General features: G+C 45.0%; 1 protein-coding gene across 3 annotated transcripts in view; it reads right to left on the bottom strand.

Moving 5' to 3' along the window:
* Positions 1–24,558, bottom strand: part of Miga (mitoguardin) — a 109,697-nt gene that overhangs the window by 12,562 nt on the left and 72,577 nt on the right. For all 3 annotated transcript variants that reach the window (XM_075880756.1, XM_075880758.1, XM_075880757.1), the window contains 3 exons: positions 17,935–18,033; positions 15,328–15,462; positions 12,293–12,346 (listed from right to left, as the gene is read on the bottom strand). In XM_075880756.1, the coding sequence (XP_075736871.1) occupies positions 12,293–12,346; positions 15,328–15,462; positions 17,935–18,033 (288 nt within the window). The remainder of the gene's footprint in view (positions 1–12,292; positions 12,347–15,327; positions 15,463–17,934; positions 18,034–24,558) is intronic.

Here is a 24,558-nt window from a genome sequence, read left to right as displayed (position 1 = left end):
ACGCCTTAAGGATCTTTGCCCCTAAAAAATTGATTCCGAACACAGCCTCATGCTGCGGCCATAGCTTACCAGTAAGTAAGGGAGTGATGCCAAGGGAGTGATGCTAAGACACATTTATTTGACCGTAAAATATCGCTTACATCTTGTCGTTCTTGAGAGAAGGATGCATCAGTCATGGTTATTGCTATCAAATGAGCCCCCGCTGCTGGTCGCAGTTGGAAGGGGTGCTAATGGTACTGAGATGCCGCGCATGGAAAACACCGCGCAGACCATGTCGGTTGGCATGAATGCTTTGCCTTTAGGTCACTCACGTAGCGAAGAAACGCGTGCCGTTTTTCTTCGTAGGCTTTGGGCAGCCTTTGGCATGCAGTTGTGCATCATCTTAAGGCTCAGGCTGCTATGTTTCATAAAGTTCTGGACCAATTTCTTTGATATTTTGAACTTAGTGAGTGGGATGCACACACCCTTCGTGAGAATGTGCGCTTTTGCTTCAATATCATCGTACCAAACCCTCAGGCTTTTGCTTCTATGGTCGTGAACCTAATTTCGAATCGCCTTTTCAATGGCGGGGTGTCATCCAGACTTCGGTCCGCTAAAAGAATGGCGTGTCACAGAGCATGCAAAGATCTTGGTCTTTTGCTTTCTCCATTTACCTCGCACACTTTTCCGACACATCAAACTTCCGCACTGCTTTTAAGTTGCTTGCTAACTCTGTGTAAAGGATCGCTTGCTGCTTGAAAGCAGCGCTGTACTGTCACCGGCGTACTGGTGGCATTTTAGTGTTCCTTGAACAGCTTCGCCAATCTCGCACACCACTGTTCTTAAGCGAGGCAACATGCATAAATGGCGAACAGGCATGAGTGCAAAAAGACATAATAAGATGTCACAGAACGAGCGCTAAAAATGGGCGCGCCGCCTAATTCTTGCGATAACGCGCGGGAGAGACGCCGGGAGGTCAAAAGAAAAAAAAAGAAAACAAACATCCAAGGCTCCCCGGGCGCGCGCTCTCCCCTCGGAAGCGTGGCTTCGCCGACGAACCTCCTCACCCCACATCGGCAGCCGAGCGAGCCCGCGAAATTTCTAGAACGAAAGAGGCGTGGTCACGCCGGGTTGAGTCATCCATCGCGAAGGGCATTCCAACCGTCTCGCCTACTCCCCAGCCTTCGCTGCGTATCGCGCCGACGAAATGACGAGAACCTTCTGGAATCTCGCGCGGAAGGTATTTAATCGAGCAGCCGAGACGAGAGAGCAGGAGAAGAAAGACGAAAGTTAGCGCCAGAGTGCGTAGGGATTCCGCCGTGTAGTCGGCGAAGGTTTTGTCCGTGGAGACAAAGCAGGAGAAGAAGATGATTTCCACCTGAGGGGTGACGACTCGAGCTACAGGCAAGAGTGTGTGTTTACCGCTATCGAGCGAAGACGCGTGGCAACAGCTGCGTGTGTGAAGCCGACGTGTTCCGGCGAAGAAGTTTGAAGCTTGGAGAGTGGCCTATTGAAGACGGGAGGTTTCCTGGAAGAGAAACTTCGGCGAGGTTTCCTGGAAGAGAAACTTCGAGGGCTGCGGAACGACAACAACGCTGGACTTTGAGTGAGTGATTCTCGGAAGAGTATTATCTAGACTTTGGTTCTAAGAACTTTGGACTGAATAGGTTTTCTATCTCTTTAGTCTTTAAGTGTCTTGGTTGTTCAATGCATGCGACTGCATTGTAGTGCGTATTGTTGTCTGTGTCCGTTGTTTCAAGTGTGGCTGATTGTACTGTGTAGTACGTTGTTTGTTTGGTGACATATTGTACTCAACTGTTGTGGAGTGTGCATACTTGTGTGTTGTTTTGATCTGCCTTTATTGAGAATATAATTCTGTTTTTGTTTATCAACTCTGGGCTCTGACTTGTTCTTTGGGCCACAGCCAGCGTCCGCTGGCGCGCCAAAAAAAACCACTTCTAAATTGTCCACGCTTTCGTGGTGCGGTTCGGGGGGCCGATACTTCGGCCCTTGGAATTAGCCCGGCAATCGCCTCCCTAATTAACGGGACCAGTGCGTGACAATTAATCTGGCGTCCGCGACAGGACCTTTGGTGCACAGTGTGTCCAAAGTAGTGAGAAAGAGCCTCGAGTTGTGATAGTGCTATCGGAACGATTTTGTGTGTTGTTCAGTGTTCTCGTGACCCAGTGCAGAGGAGTGTTCCGATAGACTGATTTAGGCAGATACTTTTTACACGCGGCAAGGTTTTATTTGCGAGACACAATGGATCTCGAAAAGTTAGTCGCTCTTGGTGAGAAGAAGGGTCTTTCCGGCGCCGAACTACGGAAATGGGTAGGCCAGAAGGAGAAAGAGGCGGTGGAGAGAGAGAGGTTGGCAGCTGAGAGGGCCAAGGAAGAAAAAGCGGCTGAGTTGGAGAGAGAGGTTGGCAGCTGCAAGAGAGAAGGAAGAAAGAGAGGCAAAGGAGCGACAGCTGAAGGAAGAAAGAGAGCAACAATTGAAGTTGGAATTGGAGAGAGAAAAGTTGGCAGCTGAAAGGGCAAGAGAAGAAAGAGAGGCAAAGGAGCGACAGCTGAAAAGAAGAAAGAGAGGCAAAGGAGCGACAGCTGAAAGAAGAAAGAGAGGCAAGGGAGCGACAGCTGAAAGAAGAAAGAGAGCTGCAATTGAAGTTGGAGCTGGAAAAAGAAAGACTGGCAGCTGAGAGGGCGAAAGAAGAAAGAGAGGAAAGGGAACGGCAGCGACAGCACGAGATGGAACTCGAGCGGCTCCGTTTGCAACAGCGAAGTGAAACTCCCGTCCAAGCTAGAGTTGAAAGCAGCGAACGGGAGGACCACGGCTTCCGCTTGAACCTAAGCAAGCTGCTCGTAGCGTTTGATGAAAGGAAGGACGACCTTGACGCGTACCTTCACCGATTTGAGACGATTGCGAAAAGCCAGAATTGGCCGGAACACCAATGGGCAACTGCTTTGAGTACTTGCTTGAGTGGTGAAGCGCTCAGTGTGTACGGTAGGCTGACGCCGACCGATGCAGCCAACTACGCAAAGGTGAAAGCTGCTTTGCTGAAGCGATTTAGATTTACTGTAGAAGGTTTCCGGGACAGATTTCGGACAGGAAAGCCAGCTGATGGTGAGACGGCTACGCAGTATGCCGCCCGACTTTGCCATTATTTCGACAGATGGATTGAACATTCAGGGACAGCACAGGAGTACGATGAGCTTAGAGAGCTCCTAATTAGGGAACAATTTTTTACTAGTTGCCACCCAAGCCTGTCGCTGTACTTGAAAGAGAGGAGAGCTAAGTCACTTGAAGACATGCTTGAATTAGCTGATCAATTCTTGGAAGCGCAAGGTGGCACTAATTTGGCCAAAGTCAAGAAGGAGTGTCCCGATGATTCGAAGAAATTGGCTCCCGAAGAAAAGAAGCGTGCACTAGAGAGCATTCCGCGATGTTTTCTGTGCAACCGAGTGGGTCATCGCGCGAAAAACTGTCGAACGATCTTTACGAGCCCTACGGCAGTAAAATGTTTTAAGTGTGGTCAGACTGGGCACAAAGCAGACGCATGTCGAAACGGAGCGAGTCAAACTCACCAGGTGTCCTGTGTGCTAGCAGCACCGAAATCCGATGATAAGGCCGTCACAGATGGATTCGTAGAGTTGAAAAGTGGGGAGAAAATTCCTATTGTGGGTGCGGTAATGGCAAAACAGCCAACCGGTGTTTCGAAGGGAATGCCAACGCTGCCTGGAAAAGTTGCGGACAAAAAGGTTACAGTGTTAAGAGATACCGGCAGCTCCACTGTTATCGTGCGGAAAAATTTGGTACGGGAAAGTGAGTTAACAGGCAAAATGAAACCGGTTTGCCTAATTGACCGTACGGTTCGGATGCTTCCCGAAGCAGAGATTGAGGTTGAAACCCCGTACTTCAGCGGGAAGGTTACTGCTTTATGCATGACGACCCCCCTTTACGACCTTGTCATCGGAAACATCGACGGGGCGCGAGGACCGAATGATCCAGAATGCTTGGGAGAAGACCCTAAGATAGAGCCCTCGCCAACCCAGCGACCGCGAGATACAGTGGAGAAGCATCCCGTGACGGATCTCACTAGAGCCCAAGGTGAAGCCGCGGCCCAAGAGACAGCGAGTGAGAAGACGATCGTGTTGAATGAGTTCACGCGCTGGGCAGCTGGACGTACGTCGGCACGACCCCAACCGACCGACAGCGTAAAGGAGACGGAGTTGGCCAGCCGGAACAAATGTAGAGACATGAACAAGCTGGTAAATAAACAGACAGGACCCGTCGAATGTTATGACCCGTTAACGGTGTCGGAAGTGACAACGATGGCCGAGACGCCGCCTGAGATACCGTCGTTGGAAAAGGCTCGCCGAAAAAGAACAAGGAAAAACAAGAAGAGATCGAGCGAGCACCGCCAAAAAGGGCGCAAGCGCCGCTCAAAGTACACAGGATAAGTGCTGAAGTCGAATCAGAATGTGTTTGGCAGTGCTGAGTGCCATATGTTGTGTTAATGTTGTGTTATCCTGTGCCACAAGTGTCGAAGTGTTTGTGCTGTGATCTATAGTGTTGTATAATTGTTGTAAAGACAGAACTTTGTACGTTTGTATTGTTTGGAATGTGTGATGAAGCGTTGTACTCATGTACCTGTGGTTATATTTCATGTGTGTGAGATTGAATTGTAATGTCCAATCGTATTGAGTGGTATATTGTGAATGTGACGTGCCATGAGCGACGGACTATGTTACAGTCTTTAAGTGTGTGGTGACTGTTCGCGCTCGTTTGTGTGGTTTTGAATATTATGAGATAATATTCTGAAAGTGGGGGGCAGTGTCACAGAACGAGCGCTAAAAATGGGCGCGCCGCCAAATTCTTGCGATAACGCGCGGGAGAGACGCCGGGAGGTCAAAAGAAAAAAAAAGAAAACAAACATCCAAGGCTCCCCGGGCGCGCGCTCTCCCCTCGGAAGCGTGGCTTCGCCGACGAACCTCCTCACCCCACATCGGCGGCCGAGCAAGCCCGCGAAATTTCTAGAACGAAAGAGGCGTGGTCACGCCGGGTTGAGTCATCCATCGCGAAGGGCATTCCAACCGTCTCGCCCTCTCCCCAGCCTTCGCTGCGTATCGCGCCGACGAAATGACGAGAACCTTCTGGAATCTCGCGCGGAAGGTATTTAATCGAGCAGCCAAGACGAGAGAGCAGGAGAAGACGGAAGTTAGCGCCAGAGTGTGTAGGGATTTCGCCGTGTAGTCGGCGAAGGTTTTGTCCGTGGAGACAAAGCAGGAGAAGAAGATGATTTCCACCTGAGGGGTGACGACTCGAGCTACAGGCAAGAGTGTGTGTTTACCGCTATCGAGCGAAGACGCGTGGCAACAGCTGCGTGTGTGAAGCCGACGTGTTCCGGCGAAGAAGTTTGAAGCTTGGAGAGTGGCCTATTGAAGACGGGAGGTTTCCTGGAAGAGAAACTTCGAGGGCTGCGGAACGACAACAACGCTGGACTTTGAGTGAGTGATTCTCGGAAGAGTATCATCTAGACTTTGGTTCTAAGAACTTTGGACTGAATAGGTTTTCTATCTCTTTAGTCTTTAAGTGTCTTGGTTGTTCAATGCATGCGACTGCATTGTAGTGCGTATTGTTGTCTGTGTCCGTTGTTTCAAGTGTGGCTGATTGTACTGTGTAGTACGTTGTTTGTTTGGTGACATATTGTACTCAACTGTTGTGGAGTGTGCATACTTGTGTGTTGTTTTGATCTGCCTTTATTGAGAATATAATTCTGTTTTTGTTTATCAACTCTGGGCTCTGACTTGTTCTTTGGGCCACAGCCGGCGTCCGCTGGCGCGCCAAAAAGGACCACTTCTAAATTGTCCACGCTTTCGTGGTGCGGTTCGGGGGGCCGATACTTCGGCCCTTGGAATTAGCCCGGCGATCGCCTCCATAATTAACGGGACCAGTGCGTGACATAAGACTTGTGGGCGCATGTGACTGGTGAGGTGGTTTAGTTCCGTGTGAAGTGTTGCCAGCCCACACGGCGCTACCAGCTTTTCCGTGGAACGCCCATGGTGCTTTGCGGGAACTCTTAATTTTTTAATTGTCTAGTCAGCAAGTGCTGTTAGGGCACGCTATCCACTAAATGCACGTCACTTTCTTCCCGAACAATAAACGTCACGTTTTCCGTGAGCGAGAGATGCATGTCAAGTTTTTTGCGACAGATAAACATAGCAAAACCTCTTTACAATGAGGCAGGATATAACAAACTAATGAATATAACGAAGCAATTGTAATTCCCCTTAAAATTTCTATAGACGCTCATGTATTTAAAATCTTGTTTTAGCGAAGCAAACATTTTCTTGCAATGAATATAACGAACTATTCTTCGTCTCCAATAAGTACTTACTGATCATTTTGGTATACGTCAATTCAATATCTTAGAGTGCGCGACGGTTTACGTCTCATCACGACCGCGGTAATTCTAAAACTCGCGCCTTGCGCTCCCTGGAAGCCGCCTGCGGCCTGCCAACACGTGTGTGGGAGCGAGTCTCCCTGCCTCCTTTTTCTTCAGGAACTAATGGACTCGCCCGAGCAGCAACTCTGTGAGCGTGTGCGTCAGCCGGCCTCCCCTCTCCTGTATAACTCATTGACCCACCTGCGCATCTGACCTTCTTCTCCTCTTCAGCTCCGCGCCAGGGCTTTGCGCACCGCTGGCGCAGTGGTGATCATGGTGTTCGTCCTAGTCCTTCGCTGTGGAAGTGTAACACCACCTCTATCAGTTTCTGCCGCTAGGCACGAGATGGACAATGGCAGCGGAAAACGTAAGCGCAAAATAAACGATCAAGCAAAAGTCGGCAATTTCAAAAGTCGTTGAGTTTGGAGTCAAGAAAAAAAAAAGTGGCCGAAGATTTCGGCGATATCATTGGGTGCTGCGGGCGACCAGGCCCAGATGTTTTGGGACGTTCTCCTTGACGCCGGCGTTGTGCCTGACTGCGACATTTTCTGCATGTACATCGGTGCCGATGCTGAAGCGGCGACAACCGAAGTCAGATGCGGAAATTGTGCCGAATGAAAACAAAACAGTGACACGGAAATAGCGACGAATGTGTCGACACCCCGGAGCCTAATGTTGGCGAACCCGACGCCCTTTCAAGCGCTGGATGCGACAGACCTGCTGTGCTGCTTCTTTGGTGCTTACGATGACGGCGAGGACGGACTCGAAATAGCTGCTGCAGCTGAAAAAGCACTCATCTGCGTGAGAAAGAGTCGGCAAAGTCAATATTTTCTTCGAAGCGACCTTCCAGCTGGTGTGCTGAATTTGGCGGAAATAAAGTGCATTGTTCTTTGTTATCTTGCCATCTTTTGCTTTCCGATGGCCCTTTTTCTCTGTGCGGTGGGCTGCTGTGATATTTGTTGGTGTGTACATTCTCCTTGCTGGCTAATTGCTGGTAGAAATGGGTATTGGCTATTAGAAACTAATGGTTATAATGAAACTTAGACGTGTGGCAGCTTGGGCTAGTTGGTAAGGTTCAAATTAATCAGCCTCACCAAATCTACAAACCCCCTGAAAACGCAGTCATCAACAGAATGCAGAGTTCAACAAAGAAACAGGTATGCGGCCTGCTCCCAGGAAGTTGTCTATAGGACCCCCCTTTCATGCGGTGCTTGTTATGTCGGAACGACCGGAAGGTGTTTGAACGATCGGCTGAGAGAACACGCTAACAATGTTAGAAATGGGAAAGATCGTTTTCTTGCTCAGCACTGCACTGAGTGCAATTGTGCGCCCCTTTTCAAAGACAAAATGACGCTATACAAGCACAGAGATGAGCGCACCCGAGTCATTGTCGAGGCCGCGCAGATGGCACGCGAACAGGTGCCTTGTATTAGCAAGCCCTCCGTGGCTCTGTCCGAGAAGGAACTCAGGTTTCTCGAAGATTTCGGTGCGCGCAAGTAGTTATATTATCTTTACTTTTCTGTTTCGTTTTCTTATAAATTTTTCTTTGCAGTGTTTCTGTGCTTTTGTTTTTTGTCTTTTGTTTTTTCTCTTACTCATGTTCTGCTCTTTGTGCCATATGGTTTTTATCACATGGTTACTGTCTTCTCTATATATTTTCGTGCTCAGCGCAATAAACTCAGTTGGAAGTTAGCGCTCGTGTCTTTCGTGTCCTTCTTGTCTTTGTGTCGTCGTTTTGTTCTCGCGCTATAACTATCGTTATAATGAAGCAGTTACAATTCCCCATTTGTCTTCGTTATAACAAGGTTTGACTGTATGCCAAATTGTTAGCGAGCGATGAATGCATGCCATGTTTCTTCGCAAGCCAAATGCACTGTGATACCCATATGCGGCGAGTGGCAGTGTAATTGCCGATCTTGCCCGACAGACGTGCCGATGCAGTGGCGCTACCGTGGAAGCCGCAATGCTGTCGGCAATGCATCATGAAAACATGTATCCACGACATGCCGTTGCTGACACCTCCTCCTCTAGCCACCATAGCTATACTGCAGCTTCAGGATCGTCGCGGCAGATCGTAAAAATGTGCGGCTCCGGAAGCGGCATGCGCGCATCGCGAGATAGCAATTCCCGTGACTTCGTTGCCTCCACGGCTGATGTTATCGCTGCGTCGAATAGTAGTGAATCCGAGGACGACTGTTCATCAAACCCCTAAGGAAAGTCAACTTCACAATTCCAGGTATAGTTCGACCCCTGAACTTAAAAAGGTCGTCTTATGAAAAACAAAAAAAACAAAAAAACGTCAACTTATAATCGGCAATATACGGTATGTCACTTATGTGACAAATAATAATTACATAAATAGGAAGCTGAAATATACTGAAATATATGTTTTTTAGGATGCTCTACAACTTTTGCTCTCAACCTTTCTGGCCTTGGTGAAAAACTGAAGATTTTACATAATGCCGAAACCCTTACCTTTTTTTTGCATGAATTTAGCATGAAGAAAATCGACAGCAGGTGGGATAAGATTGATTTGCTATTGTTTTTTTTAACCAGAATGAAGGTGAAATAAACGGAGCTTTTCCTAGAGGTCCTCCAATTGTGATACAACTGCTTTGATATATTCAAAAGTATCAAAATGCAGAAGTTTTGGAGTATGTCGAGCCCCTTATAGCTCCCCATAGCCAGAGCTGAAGATTCAGTGCTACGTGTGATATGTTTGCCTTAACTGTCCTCATCTTTCACACAATTTTCCCTACGAGATGATGAGTCACCCTTCCTTGAAAGAAACATGTCGGAGCCTGCAAATGCACACACCAACCTAAGCAGCTGGCTAGCAGGGGATCTGATTGCGAGCAAAAACCTGTATGTGCACTGCAACATAACTGTACTGAATGTGTTATCTACAGGGACTTCTTTATTTAAAGCAATATTGTAATAACTATATTCTTTTGATTGTTGAAAAATGAATGTGTCAGGTTTTTTATAGAGCTGTGCACAACTGTCTTTTTTTCAATTTTTTTACTTTGCTGAAAAATAACACGGAAGAAACCTGTTTTTACATGTCCCTCAAAATTTCATAAAATTTTACATCTCTAGGTTCTCCAGAGCCCAGTTTGTGAACCCATGCTCTACAACTTTCTCACTGAAAGTTTTCCCCTAGTTACTACTTGTGAAGTTCATTAATTAATCTATAATAATCATGTACTCAGGTACAATAAAAAAATAGTCTGCATTCTGCTCCAAACATACAACAATTTGGCTGTACACCTCTTATGCTTATGTGTTTTTGGGTCCTCGTCTATTTGTGTGCTTAGAACTTATTGACCACTGTGGATTCACTGCCTACCACTGTACATGGAAAAGCGATGAAAATGACATGCTTAATTTACGTCACAGTGCCCCTTTAAAGGGGCCCTGAAACACTTTTTGAAGTAACTATGGAATAAATTCACTGGAAGAGCTTATTGCCTCATGAATTCAACGCCGCATAAATTTTAAGAATCGGTTCAGTGCGAGTGGAGTTACAAAGATTTGTCGCATGCTGCAATTGCATTCTCTCTTCTCTCGTCCTGACAAAAGCGCTGGAAGCTAAGCAGAGAGGGATGGCTGGGGCGATGAAAATACGTTAGGTCCCCTCGTGACCTTTAGCTCTCTCTCTCTCTTTTTTTCTCGAATGCACGGCTTCTTCAGTGTGATTGCATGCGCACGCATGGACAAGTCGTGGCCTCCCGCGGCGATCTCTCAATGAGCGAGTGCGCCATGTTCAAATCAGCCGATTGCTAATAGATGGGCTTGCTACGTGTGATTTTTGGGCATATTCCATAGTTCGTAGAGAAAAGAGAAAGCAATTTTTAGCTGAATTTGATAATTTATTGAGAATTCCAGGCTGCGAGCTGGACTACAATATTTGGCTCGCGTGTTGTCAGGAGCCTCTACTACCCATCGGCAATATTTTCTGACCATGCACAAAAAGTGTTGCCGGGCCCCTTTAAAGCCAAGAGATGCATTTACATCTTGAGTGGATGTAGTACTTCCAACAGCAAAAGTTTGTAGGACGCGAGATGTTCGAGAAAGCTAAATTCCCGCTTTGTCTGGGAATGTATCTTCGAAATAAATGTTCCATACTGCACTTGGCATTCCAACCTATAGTCACCAGCTTATTTACAAGCATTAAGACCTGATACAGAAGAAATTTGCTTTTGTTGTTGCTCCAACGTCCCAAAAAATCTTGCTGTTGATAGTACTTATTAGTGGTACGATCTTCTACACATTCTAAATAAGCAAAAAGGTGTTCGATTCTTATAAGCCGCTCGTGTCAAGTCAGATAACATCAAAGCAATCATGCGTGGCTCGAAAGAATGAAATGTCTTCGTGCTTACTTGGAATACGTATGAGACTGCACCACAGAACCATTATTAGATGGGTCATGATGCTCAAGAGCAGTTCTTAAAGGGGCCCTGCAACTATTTTCTATGTAGCCACGGAACGTATCCACTAAAAAAGGTTATTGCCTCACAAATTCACTGCTGAAAAATATTTCGAATCCATCCGGTACAAGCGGAGTTACAAAAATTTTTTGCACGCTGCGATTGCATTCTCTCTACTGTCGTCCTCACAAAAGCACTGGAAGCTACACAGGGAGGGATGACATGGAGAAAGCAAATACGTCATGTGCACGCCGTGACCTTGAGCACTTTCTCTTTCTCTCTTTTTTTATTAATATGCAGCTCTCCAATGCGATCGTATGTGCATGCATAGACAAGTAACAGCCTCCTGCCGCGATCCCTGTAATGACCGAGCGTGCCATGCTCAAATCACCCAATGGCTGATTGAACGACTGTGACGAGCGAATTTTGAGCTTCTTCCACCATTTCTTGAGAAAAGAGAAAACAATTTTCAGTTGACTTTGAGAATTTATTGTGAATTCCAGGCCACCGGCTGTGCTATAATAGTTGGCTTGTGTGTTCTCGGGAACCTCGACTACCGAATGGCAGCGTTGTCTGACCATGCTCGAAAAGTGTTGCAAGGCCCTTTTAAACAAAACCTGCTCTATCAAAAAAGCATGACGAAGTTTGCAAGCAACCTTCTCAACAATATGTGAGGCCATCGTACAGCAGAGTCCGCTGCATGAAAACTTTTCAATAAGGCCCTTCCCACAGACTGTTTGCTTCCTGAGGTGCCACATTATATTTATTTATTTATTTACACATACTGCAGCACTAGTTGCGCTATAGCAGGAGTGGGTGTACAAGGATGCACAGAAATATAACTAAAAACAATGAGAATAACACAAATAGGTACCATAATGTCGTGTGAACATCAATGCAAAAATATTCAGGCCAACACAACTCTTCACTCAGTGTCAGACTCCCATGCTCTTTGGCCACTCTCTCAATTATTCAGGCGAAGCTACATGTAGCAAATGTAGAATCCGAGTCCAGAGAAAATTCTCAGTTCAGCCCCATTTTTAAGATATCTAGTCTTTAATGCATGTTTTAGCTAACAGTTTGCCAAAAACACAAGTAAAAAATTTGCGAGGATCTTTTTTACTGCACTTTCAATGCATTTTTTAGCAAATCTTCGGAGCATACAGTAAGTGGCACCGGTCCTACACTTCTGCTCAACTCGCAACATAAGCCACCAATGAAAGATAATCGGTGATCTTTCTAATTATTGTACTGCACATTGCGACTTGTAGCAGGAAAATTAATCCACCTTAGCAAGCTAATCGTTGAATGTGCTTTAGACAGAAAGCATGGCATATACACTGCTTTGCAAAACCAGCACACGCCCACCATCTTAGAATTTAGATTTAGTATAGACTTCTCAGCAAAGCAGAATTCTGAACGAACTATCTGTACTCACTGGAAGCAGCCCCTTCTTGGCCTTGAAGAGAGACCAAATTGCTGCGGACAGCGCCTGCACAACAACACACTCATCAATTGAGAAGAGTGAAAAAAAAAAAAAAAAGATGTGCCACGACGAAAGATACCGTACTTACTCGCATAATGAACGCACTTTTTTTCTTCGAAAAATCAGAGCAAAGTTGGGGGTATGTTTATTATGCGGGGCAAATTTTAGTACTTTTTCAAAATGACCAAAAAATGAGGTAATGCAAAACGTCACTTAGCCTTTTGCAATCGACATACACGTACGCTGTTTGGAAACAGCTTCATTGTTGTACTTCTCTCATCTTTGGTGGTTGAAGACACTATCTTCTACAAGCTATTCCTGCGCTGCCCGTGGACTCCATAAAAGTGTTTTGCTTATCAGTACACTCTTTCTATGTTTACACTACAAGTGTAATCCTAGGAAGTAAGGTGAAATATGCAGTCCACTTATTTTACCATTAACTCGAGTAGTGAGGGCTGGTTCATTGCACTTATTTCTGCAATAAATATGCATGCGAGCAGCTTTATGCATGGACTGTTTCATTATGAATTCAGTGCTTAAATTCGTGGTTTTCAAATTTTGTTGCTTTGAAGAAGCCCAACAGCATTTTTTTTAAATGCTGTGGAACTCAACCCCTTTTTCTTTGAAGTGTGCTGTCAATAGGCAAGAAAATAGGGGGCGTGGGGGCCCCTTTTAGGGACCCACAACAGCACAGAATATGTGTTCAGATTACTGCGCCTATTAAAAAGTTGCAACTTACAAGATTGGCAATGATAGCCCCTTCGATGAGAAATTATATTTTTTAACAGCCACTGAAGAAACGATGCAGGGCATCACATGGCAGTAAAACTTGTCATAATGCCCTTGAAGAGTGTGCCCATCTCTTAATAAAGTGCAAGGGTTCCTGTTTATTTTGAATCCTACATTTATAAACTCATGCGAAAATGTTGCTTTCCTAAAACACAAACAGTTATGTTGCTCGACTGCCGCCCGACGGTCCTGAGATCAAATCCTGGCAGCGGCAGCAGCATTTTCAATAGAGGTAAAATGGTTGAGGCCTGTGTACAGCGACATTTCAGTGCCTATTAAAGAACAACGGATGTTCGAAATTTCTGGAGCCCTCCACTACGGCCTCCCTTATGTTCACATCGTGCTTTGGGATGTGAAACAGCAACAATTTTTATTTATAACACAACAGAACCCCACCGACACATTTTCATACCTACTAAGTTCAAGGATTCTGGGCCCAGGAGATTTTCGCAATGGGGGGGGGGGCACTGAATCATTTGCCCCCATTTTTTTCGTGGCACAAAACCAAGACAAAAACATCATGAAAAACAAGATGGGGGGGGGGGGGAGCTGCCGTAAGTGCAAACATCAGCGTTGCGGTCTGAAATGGCTAGGGGTGGAAGAACACACGAGGGTGGGGTTTCCCACAAAGGTGAGAGTCTCAATGTGGGAGCATAAATACTCCCGAAATTTCGCGTCATCAAAGCAACTACAAAAATCTATTTCCATCAAAACAACTCTCGTATGTCTTCTAGGACACACCTGACCATTACCACAGCGCAGCTGGCTGCCACGAAAGTGCGGGTCAAAGCTTTGCTCGCAACTAGATTCTTTCAAAAATAATGCCAAAACACTTCTAGCCCTTTCAAGGACTTTCATACCTTTAATCAACCGCTGCATTAGAAGCATGCCCTCGGAGCACGTAGATCACTATCGCGTCACCACAACCACACTTTTGTGTGCGGCAGTTGCAGCAAATGGTAGTTCCGTTTTCAATCCGTGTGCACTGGCTGCGCACGTGCCTTCAAAACTAAGTCGTTTTATGCTATGATTGCATCTGCCGCGGTCTTGTCCACAAAGTCGTCGCCATACATGATTGTGTCAAGAATGACTGCGGTTCCATCCACAGTGGCTGTGGCAATGACAACCACATGCACTGTAGAAAACAGTGCGTGCACTGGTAGCACATGTACTTCCGAAGCTTTGAGCATGTTGCTCTCGGCCTTCATTCAGGCGGTTTCGGTACTAAAGTCCATATCACCCACTGTGATTAGGATGAGTGTTTGGGACATTTGAATTTTGGCCCAATGAACGCAGTGGAATTTGGCTGGAAAATTTCACTCACAAATTTGTATCTGCCGTGGTTTCGCATCACTTAGATTCTATTATACGTTTAGATGAATGCCTCCTAAGTTCGTTTCTAATTAAATGCGATGGGTTTGCAAAAAGCCTGGAGCAGATTGACCTGCGTTTTTGTCAATGCGACCAGATCACACACAGAAATTTCGATTTCCACGTGATTTTCATGACAACCATACAAACAAAAGAAACGGTTGAAATACGGGAGTCTCCCGAACAATCCGGGAGACATAGCAGATATGCATTTTTCTAGAGACCCTATCAAAAACACAGGAACCAGGAAATACTAGTGCCAAGAAACTAGGAGAATTTTGAGATAAAGTCATAGTAAAATGCACGCAATTTAATTTCCATGCTTTGCATGAATAAGTGAGAAATTGTGTAACATTAAACGGTGCATTTTTTCCCAGCCGATCAGCACAAGGAACAACGACAGTGTTAGAGGCGAGAGTTGAGCTAGTTGGTATGATTAATTTAAGACAAACTTTTTTGCACTGCAGACACACATTCAGAGTGTGATTTTGAACAAAACTATAAATTCCCCTGCCAAAACATTGTGCTGCTGCCAATGTCAAACGTTTGCATTGGCTTTAACCACCCATAGCTGCAAGGCTCCTGCAATGACCAATAAAAACAAAATGAGACTCCACATTTTGCTGTATTTTTCGGCAAAAAAATAAATTTTTGAATTATATTCCAGCTTTTCATCATAATGTTGACAGAAACAGTGGACAAAGTACTTCCTTTTAAAACTTAATGAGGTGCTATTGCATGTTTACAGGGCAGCATGAATAGTAATGCCCGCACAAAACCCAAGATGCCACAGCCTGTCAGCTGATTGCAGAGACCAGCATACTCACTGTTTCCTTGAACCCTGCAGTCAGCCACCGGTTCTGGATAACAGCCACAACTGACTGCGGCGGGCTGCTGAGTTCATCAAAGGCATCCAGAAGGACATAGTCAATCACTACATCATACACCGTCGGGCACACCACCTGCGTAATACGGCTGCTTTGAGGACAAAATCGGTCACCTATTGAGAGGGAAAGTACGCAACATAACACAGTTCATTTCATTGTCACATTGCATCTTTTGTTATACCTTAAGCAGCTGAGCACAAGACACACCTTCTGAATCCAAAATTTCTAGAACGGTGTATTGGTGTTGTCCAATGAGACAACACAACTGACACTACAGTTGAATTCTAGTAAGAAGAACAACGCTCCAACAAAAAAATTTTCAACTTCCTATCAGCTGCCCATAAAAACAATGCAAAAAATGGCTAGCCACAGAGAATAACTTTCCTGGGTAATACCACTTGAACTTTTCATGAGTGCTATGACACAAAGAGTTTGCCAGGGATGGCAACTTCCTCGTTGCCATTCATCTGAATTGCCAGGGATCTCAATTCAGATGGCAACTTGACTAGTTGGCTTGTGACTTCCAGAGTGGTGTGGGTGCAACGCTAGACTCGCGTCTTCCCCTCATACATGGTTTCCGCTATCTGTGCACATCGTGATCTTTCCCCTTTGAGATGCCCTGTATGTGATTGTTTATCCACCCCAATGCAGCTGGCGGGTTTGGTTCAAGTGCGAGCCACGGTAGAGTTTACGAACTCTCCCCATGCTTCTGACGTAGCACTCAAAACGAAACTGCTGCTTGTCGTCACTAGTCATGTGATCGTGGATGACAACCATGGTGTTCTGAAGCTACATGTACAGCCAGTGTGCTTCGGTGCAAGCGAAACTACATTCTGCAGCAACCGTGAACAATATCATGCTTATGCCAACAACAACATAATCATTACTGTGCATCCCCCTAAATTGGGTATGGCAACACTCGGCTGTCTGAGGCCTGCCAACTCGTCTACCCTTGTTTCCTGCCACATCAACCCGTAATGATGGACCAATCTCGAATGCATAAAAGGTTCTTCCATATACTCACTGTATTTCACAGTACACTCGAACCTCGATATAATGAAACCGGATATAGCAAAATATGGATTATAATGAAGTTAATTAAGAATAGCCTTGCAATAGATATAATGTTAGTAATAAACATTTATAACAAACTTTCGAATATAACAAACTTATTTTTGTGCAAGATGCAACTTCATTATAATGAGGTTTGAGTGTACTCTCATGCAGCCAAGCAGCTGCTTCCACTGCAAGATAGGATTAGTGTGTGTGCAACAACACATGAGTGACTCATCTTCTTCATCAGATCATCAACCTCGTCTGTATGCGTCATCATCAGTGGGACGGCTTCATCTTACTCGTCACAGCCTGAGCTCCGCTGGAATGAAGTAGTTCCTGACAACTTCCAGTATTGTTGAAGGTTGGCTTGGCTGTAATGGTTTATCTAGAAAAGTGCCCATTACTTTTTATGGTTCATTAGGGTCATGATTAGACGCAGAAACTAAATACTCACATAGCCAAAAATACTCACATACTCACATAGCCAAAACTGAATACTCACATAGCCAAAAATACGAGTGTTTGGAAAGAGCCACTGCTGTAGCACAACTGGTAGTGTAATGCGCAGGTACAGTCGAACCGCTTTAAAAGCGACATACATCGGGTAGCAGAAGTTGTCCCTTTTATAGTCAGTGTTTCCAATGAGCACAGTACCACGTCCACATTTCTTAGTGAACCTGTTCTGCTTTAACCACAATGGTATTTCTTTTATCCAACAGTCTGCTACATCAGCACTTCTTACAAAGGGGTTCAACTTTAATAGAATCTCCTACCACTTGTATTTGCTTATTCCTCCGGACACCGCAATTAAATGCTCCTTCGACTGTGCCACCTTTCGCACCACGAAATTGATACGGCTTTGTCTTATTAAATTCAGGCCTTTCCCTTTTTCGTAATGATTACAAGAGGCTCAACAATAATTCAGCATGCATCACAAGCAGCTGAATGGTTAGCTGCCATTGTGCCTCTTCAGTTTATGCAAAAAGTGAAGCTCATATTCCAAGTACTTAAAAAAAAAACAATTAGTGCTTACCAATTGCACAAATTTCACAGCCAGATAGTGTATTTTTGACCGTGTCTTAATACAGTCAAAGCCCTTTGCAAGAGACACTGATATAAGAGACAGATGGGTATAAGGGACACCAGTGGGCCTACAGTAAAGTACGAGGAATAGGAAAGTGCGTACGAGGTACATTGTTTATAAGAGATATCTCATATAAAAGACAAGAATTGCTGCCCGGAGCATGCCTCATGTAAAGGCGTTTAACTGTACTACAAAAGCTTGCCCAGGATGTCTAGACATTTAGTTCCCGAAACGCTGCAACATGTGCTCGTGTTAGAACCACTGCAATGAGTACTACAGCGGCGAGTAATTGAACCTTTACTGCCTCAATTGAGCTACCATCAGCCTCAACTAGCTGCAGATAGTGTGAATGGAGGTGGCTAACGATGTAGCCTTCGGTCGACGGCATCCTGCCAGCTCCAACTGACCCCTTTGTACTGCAGCTCCTTGGTAATTTGGTCGTAGTGGCTGCTGTCCAGCAGGTAGGCAATCAGCTCACGGTAGGTGTGCAGGGCATCTTTCGGGTCCTGCACAACATGAGCATGGCAAATCCTTCGTAAATAGGTTTTTTTAAAGTCGCGTTTTTCAATAAGAGAAGCCTAATCTTTCTTCATGCGGCAACGTGCTGCCCTTAGCAGAGATGAGACTTTTGCTTGATGCACATTCATACTTTTGCTGTCCGCAGACTTATAAATCGACAAACAGCCCTGTGTTTTGCCACTGACAAGTTCCAAAGTCTGTATTAATGAGCCTACGGAGGGAAGCTTAACAAAGTGGCTTGACTGAAGAACTCTGAAGCGGGCATTATATAATGCAAGCACAAGCTGCACAGGGCTTGTGCAGCGTGTTTTACTTTCACAAGGGAAGGCTCTCAACATAGTAGGGAAAGGTGGTTTAATGCATGGTGGTAAACTTTGTAATCTCTGGTGAAGGATGTCACTGTTCCTGACATCAAGCGAAGCATTTACTGAAACACTAGCAAAAGCCCCACAAAACGTCACAGCTGCACACAAGCCCTCACTGATCTCTAGCCAGGAAAGCAATAGCTGTCATTCTCAATGCAAGACAAATGTATCTCTCGGCTATTCTTAACTGGCCCTGTTGGGTTCAGGGTGGCTAAGCATAATGCAGCATACGTGTGCGAGTCAGGCATGTAGCCAGGATTTTTTTTTTTCAGGGGGTGGCCTAATTGTTCGAAAGAAAGTCTTTTCATGGCAAATAGAAAGTTGCCAGGGAATATAGAAGATGCGTAATTGTTAGAAGAAAATGAGAACAAAATGGAATGCAGCACAAGAGGTGAGTTAATCAGCGATGAAAAGCAAATTTATTTTGACAGTGCAGTAGAGCTAGTGCGTGTGCATAAGAATGCTTTCTTACCAAATAATGTCAACCAAGAAGGCCCATTCACTAATAGGAAAACATGTGACAAAAAAAGGGGGGGGAATCGCAAGGGAACCGGTCATCCACTTACGCATGTGCAGCAAAAAAAAAAAAATATCCGATGCTTTCTCGGCCGCACTTCTCAGACTCTGTCTTAACAACAGACCTGCGAGAAGAACGGGAGCCATTTTCCATTTTATGGCAGGAATTTTTGAACAAAGAACTAAAACACGGACGCTTCCCTGACGCAAAAAAGGCAGAATGTTAAAATTAATTATAGCAAGCAATTTTAAAGAATTGGCTTTACCATATAGTCAAGGCCAATGTAAAAGAAAAAAAAAATGTAGCCTAGCCGAAGAAAGCAGTTCATGCTACAATTTTCATGCATCGCGGTTTCTCCATAAACACAGCTATAACTTCGTCAACACTGACTTGTATACAGTGAATGGATACTACAGCCAGACCATCAAGCCGTTCCTCAGCCGTCCAGTTCCTCAAATTCGTTCTCACTATTTTCAATATCAAGAAGCTGCGTCTCCAGCGGTTGCCAATATCTTGAGGAGTGTGTAAATGTTCGAGAAGAGGGCTTTGTCGCATTCAGCTAAAGTGTTCGTCGCAAAGCGGGGAAATTACCCCTCTTGTATGGCTTTCCATTTATTTTTCCAGATTTCCCATTCACCTTTTAGTGTAGGAATAAGAGCTGTTGTCATATCGTAACAGAGCTGTTGTCATATCTACAATCGTAGTTTTCCCAGTATCTTTGTGTTCATTATTTGCAAGTTTAGCTAGTTGGAAGTCAGCGCTCTTTCTGTCTATCCTGTTCCTTTTTTCCTATGTTCGTGCGCTGAAAAAACTTGCAAATATGACTACGCACCGACTTGCCCAAGCTTACACTCTTGTGAGTTACACCTCTGTGTTCCTACCACCCGTGGAATCCCGCACTTCACTTTGAACTCCACTGCTCTGTCTTGACATAGAGAGAATATTTTGTGGCATTCTGCCCCGTGTTAGTTCCCATCTCTTCCAGCTTAGTCAGCACCGAGTCAACCTGCTCCAAGGCGAAGCCCATGTAAATATATGGGCTCTGCATATACACAGAAAAGTGGTGTTTGAGGCCTAGGAATGTCTCACTAACAGCGAGGCATATAAGAATTTTGGGTGAACAGATTCGCTGATTGAGGCTATGAGGGGTGGATGCTGTTTCTTTGTCATGGATGGTGTCAATGAACTCTTCAACTGAGGATGCTATCTCGGAAAGCGCTTCTCCAAAAATGCAACTGAGTCATGACGTTCCACCCACCTTGCTTCACAATATCGACGCAGCCAGTCCAACGACATTTTAGATGCTTCTATATGTTTTTTCACTGGACTGCTGGCCTTTTGGGTGACACCCAAAAGAAAGGGCACACTTAACTAATTGTGCCAAAGGCCCGATGAATGTCTTGGAACAGCTGAGGCATCACTGAAACAAAGGTTCAGGGAGTGCCATGAGCAATGCGTGTACAAAGCCATTGGGAGTCATTCTGGATAAGCACCTGCACCCTTGGAGGTCAATGACACTCTTCCCTCCTCTTTCACCCAATCGAACTCTCATCCTGGTCGCTGGGTCGTCGAGCCATCTGACTGGCGGGAGCTGCAGACACAGGATGCCGTAGGGTTGTCCGACGCTGGCTATATAAGCCTAAGACATTACTCGCTTCTTCTCTATCCTGATGAGATGTAAATACACCTCCGTCTGTCCTGCAAAAGTATGTTTCCTCACTAGAAAAGATGGGTCCGGTGACGAGGGCCAGCTACCAGTCGAGACAGGCCGGAGCCGGTCCTAACAAACTGGAGGCTGCAGTAGGATCCTTCTAAGGGCCATTCTATACGCTACCCGCACAGCCGCAACGCACGTTCCTGGACCCCTGCCGCACCCAAGCAGAGGGTGAAAGAGCATTACCGATTCGCTCATTTCCCCTTGCTTGGCTGCGGCTGGGCAGGGAACGCATGGAATGGCCCTAACCCCTGAGCCCCAACACACGAGAACTCGAGAAATCAAAGTGGAATCAGATTCGTCTGATTCACAAGACGAATCTGTGAGAAGGATGTGGCCCTTTTCCCGCAGCCTTCACTGTGCAATGCATACATAAATCATGCAGAAGCTTCTCTGGCTTCCTAGCCCGAACCCAAGGGCGTGGCGACGGAGGCATGGAGGGTCAGTCATTGAGGCATCAGTTAGTGAGGTCTGTTGCTCAAGGGATAACATGGTTCGCTCAACCAGAGGGCAGAGGAGACGTTTAATGATGTGGTGCGGTCAGTTGGACTGTTGAAACGTATCAATAGATGATGCCATGGGAGCAGTGACGAGTTTTGAAGAGGATCACCGAGGAGACATGTGATCACCTTATACTGCAAAGGAGAACAAATCGTCAGCGCTGCTGTTTAGGGGGAGTGAATCGTCAAGCTGGTGAATATGATAGGGGCTTCACGCAGACCAGCATAACAAGGCCCAGATATAAGGTGGAGCTCATAGTGAACATTCGATTTGATTTCATTACAAATGCAACGTCTAAACCACTGCTTGTTCTTTCTGAAGTCAACGACTGCCACATTGATGTTTCTGTAAATAATAAATACAGAACATTCAAGCAGAGTGCCCTTGCAGGGTGGTCGAACCAAACTCACACATGCTTAAACTGCAATAATTGTCTTCGTTTACCCGTGTCTACATGATTGAGTGCATCCAACGAGTGCTGATTTGGCAGAACGAAAGCTTGAGAACAAGAAGTGGTGCATCAACTCGCACAATGTTGGAGCGGCTCGTCTGTCCTAACGCACGGCGGCGATCCATTACTTCTGTTGCTCTTTCTCATAAGGCCTAGCATTACATGAGTAAAACTGTGTTGCGGGCAAGTTTTTGTAGGTTTTGAGCACCCCACCTCAGAACAATTATTAGACATCCCTAGAAGTTTCCATTACCACACATACGAGAAACGTTGCTACAGTGAACTCCCTTTAAGACGAACTCTGCTAAGATGAATTCTTGCTTAAGACAAACAACACGGGGGTGGTTGGTTTAGACACAATGCAAAAAAAATCTGCTTTAGACAAACCATGTAACAGGCTTCTTATGATAATCGAACTATCGCAACAACAAACAACGACGGAGACTCTGCGCAACACACAGTCTTGATTGGGGCATTCAGGCGAACAAGAGAAAGCAAAATAAAAAAAAAAAGAGCGAGAACTTTCTGGCCTAAAGACTCGAAGCATATCGAAAGCTAATTGCTTTCGATATGCCTTGAAAGGTCAGTGCATAAAGCTGGCATCTCCCTCATCCCTAGCCTGTAGATGGAGAAAGGGCTGGCTATATCAGCAAAGAAAGCAACAAAAAGTGTTCGTCCTTTCGTATTTTCCTCACATTCTTCAGTTCCCCAACAGAAGTCTATTTTTTAGACTTAAGTAAGGCTTTCGACAAAGTTTGTCACCAACTACTACTTTTCATTAGTAAGGCTTTTGACAAAGTCTGTCAACAACTACTACTTTTCAAATTGAGCCTACTAAACCTTGACAATAATTTACTGAAGTGGATTGAGTGTTTTTTATCTAACAGCATTCAGTACGTTACTGCTAACAATCACAATTCGTCATCTGCTGCGGTCCATCGGGAGTACCGCAAGGAGTACCGCAAGGGTCAGTCCTTGGTCCGCTTTTCTTTCTTATTTATGTTAATGACCTCACGTCTTCTATTTCTTCTAACATTCATCTTTTTGCAGATGATTGCGTCATTTTTCGTAAAATAACCTGTGATAACGACATTTCATTACTTCAATCTGATCTCAACATCGTAGCAGCCTAGTGCAGCACATGGCGAATGGACTTAAACATTGACGAATGTAACGTAATGCGCGTAACAAGATCACCCAACACCTCGCTAACATACTACATAAACAACGTCCCGCTCAATCCGGTCAACCCGTATAAATACTTGGGTGTTCTTATCACGACAAACCTATCTTGGGCACCTCACATCGAATACATTACTAACAATGCCAATCGCATGTTAGGCTATATACGTTGCAACTTTTCCATCAGCATTAAAATTGCTCTTACATAAAACATTGGTAAGATTCAAACTCGAATATGCCTCTTCTGTGTGAGATCCTTACCACGATCACTTCACTAGAACTTGTACAGAATAACTCCATCCGTTTCATACTGTCCAACTATAATCGCAATGCCAGTATAACTTCAATGAAATCCAACCTAGGCCTCCCTTCACTTGCATTCCGTCGGCAAATATCCCGCCTGGCCACTTTTCACAAAATATTCCATCATGCCGCCCTTCATGACCAACTAATCCTCAATCCTCAGTACATATCTCACCGTATCGACCATTGTTATAAGAGTGGCATTGCATTATGCAGCTTGCAGTGATTTTATCGATCATTCATACTTTGTACATCAGCAGATTGGAACCATCTACCCGAAGACGTAGTAACTATTACTAATAACCATCTTTTCCATCAAGGATTAACTAATTTTGTATAATTAAAAAGTGTACAAAGCACTATGTAATGTATTTTTATGTATTATTTTCATATTGTATTGAATTCATTGTATATACACAGCTAATATTGTATAATGAGTAGATTTTATTTGTTGAATAACTTATTTTTATGCTGTATTTTGTTCCTTGTAAACTTGTAACCACTCCCCTCTATAATGCCACATGGCCTTGAGGGTAAACAAAATGAAATGAAATGAAGAAGTAAAGTAGAGAACAGAAGGGCATAAGAGCTTCGCTAGAGGGGAAAATGCAAGGGAAAGGGGGGGAGGCAAAAAGAAGCCAAATGAAAGTGAAAACAATTTGTCTGTACATTATAATTACATGAAACGGAAACCACATATGCGGCATTAGCACCCCCATCAGAGGAGTCAGATGCATTGTTATCGTCGAGACACAATGGCATCTGAGCACATGTTGTGGTCAGTTTGCGTTGTTTTACACAGGGCCTGTGTACGTCATATCTGTTCCTAGTGAAATTCAGCAAATTGACATGTGCCATTTTCATTATGAAAGTGCACTATAAAGGAAGATCATTTTGCACACTAAATACAGCTACAGTATGTCTTTTTGTGTGCCCGAGGCTTGTAGGGGGGGGGGGAGGGCTGTACCCTCTTTTCTGACCAAGTGCCTGTTGCGAGTGCCATTTAATCCAGGACCCCACATGTGGTTTGGGGGAGCCGAGAAAATGCCAATTTTAATAAGAGCACACCTTGTTATATATCACACATATATTTTAAACGTGATCCGCCTGAAAACATGGCATAGTCTAAATAATGAAGCAAGGGACTGCAAGCACACTTTTTCTCTCAATGCAGCCAGCCTCTCGACAATGGGTGCTCACGGTCATTGAGTGAACTCTGGTGATTGGCTGCTTTACAACATGATTTGGTGAGTAAGCTGACGTTCATTGCAGTTTACACTGTCAGTAAAACTACTCCTCCCAAACTACATGCAGCAAAAATGATCTGAATCTGCATCAGTGACTTGCTATTCAGGTGAGACACTATAGGTTTTCCCAGTTAGCACGGCTTTTGCTGTTCCTTCCACCCAAAAACGTATCCACACTATTCTACTGCAATGGTGAGCCATATTCTGTCACCCCAGTTTTGTTTGCACAATT

This window comes from Rhipicephalus microplus, chromosome X, assembly GCF_043290135.1.
Source record: "Rhipicephalus microplus isolate Deutch F79 chromosome X, USDA_Rmic, whole genome shotgun sequence".
Classification (NCBI taxonomy): domain Eukaryota; kingdom Metazoa; phylum Arthropoda; class Arachnida; order Ixodida; family Ixodidae; genus Rhipicephalus; species Rhipicephalus microplus.
This window is presented reverse-complemented; position numbering and strand designations above follow the sequence as displayed.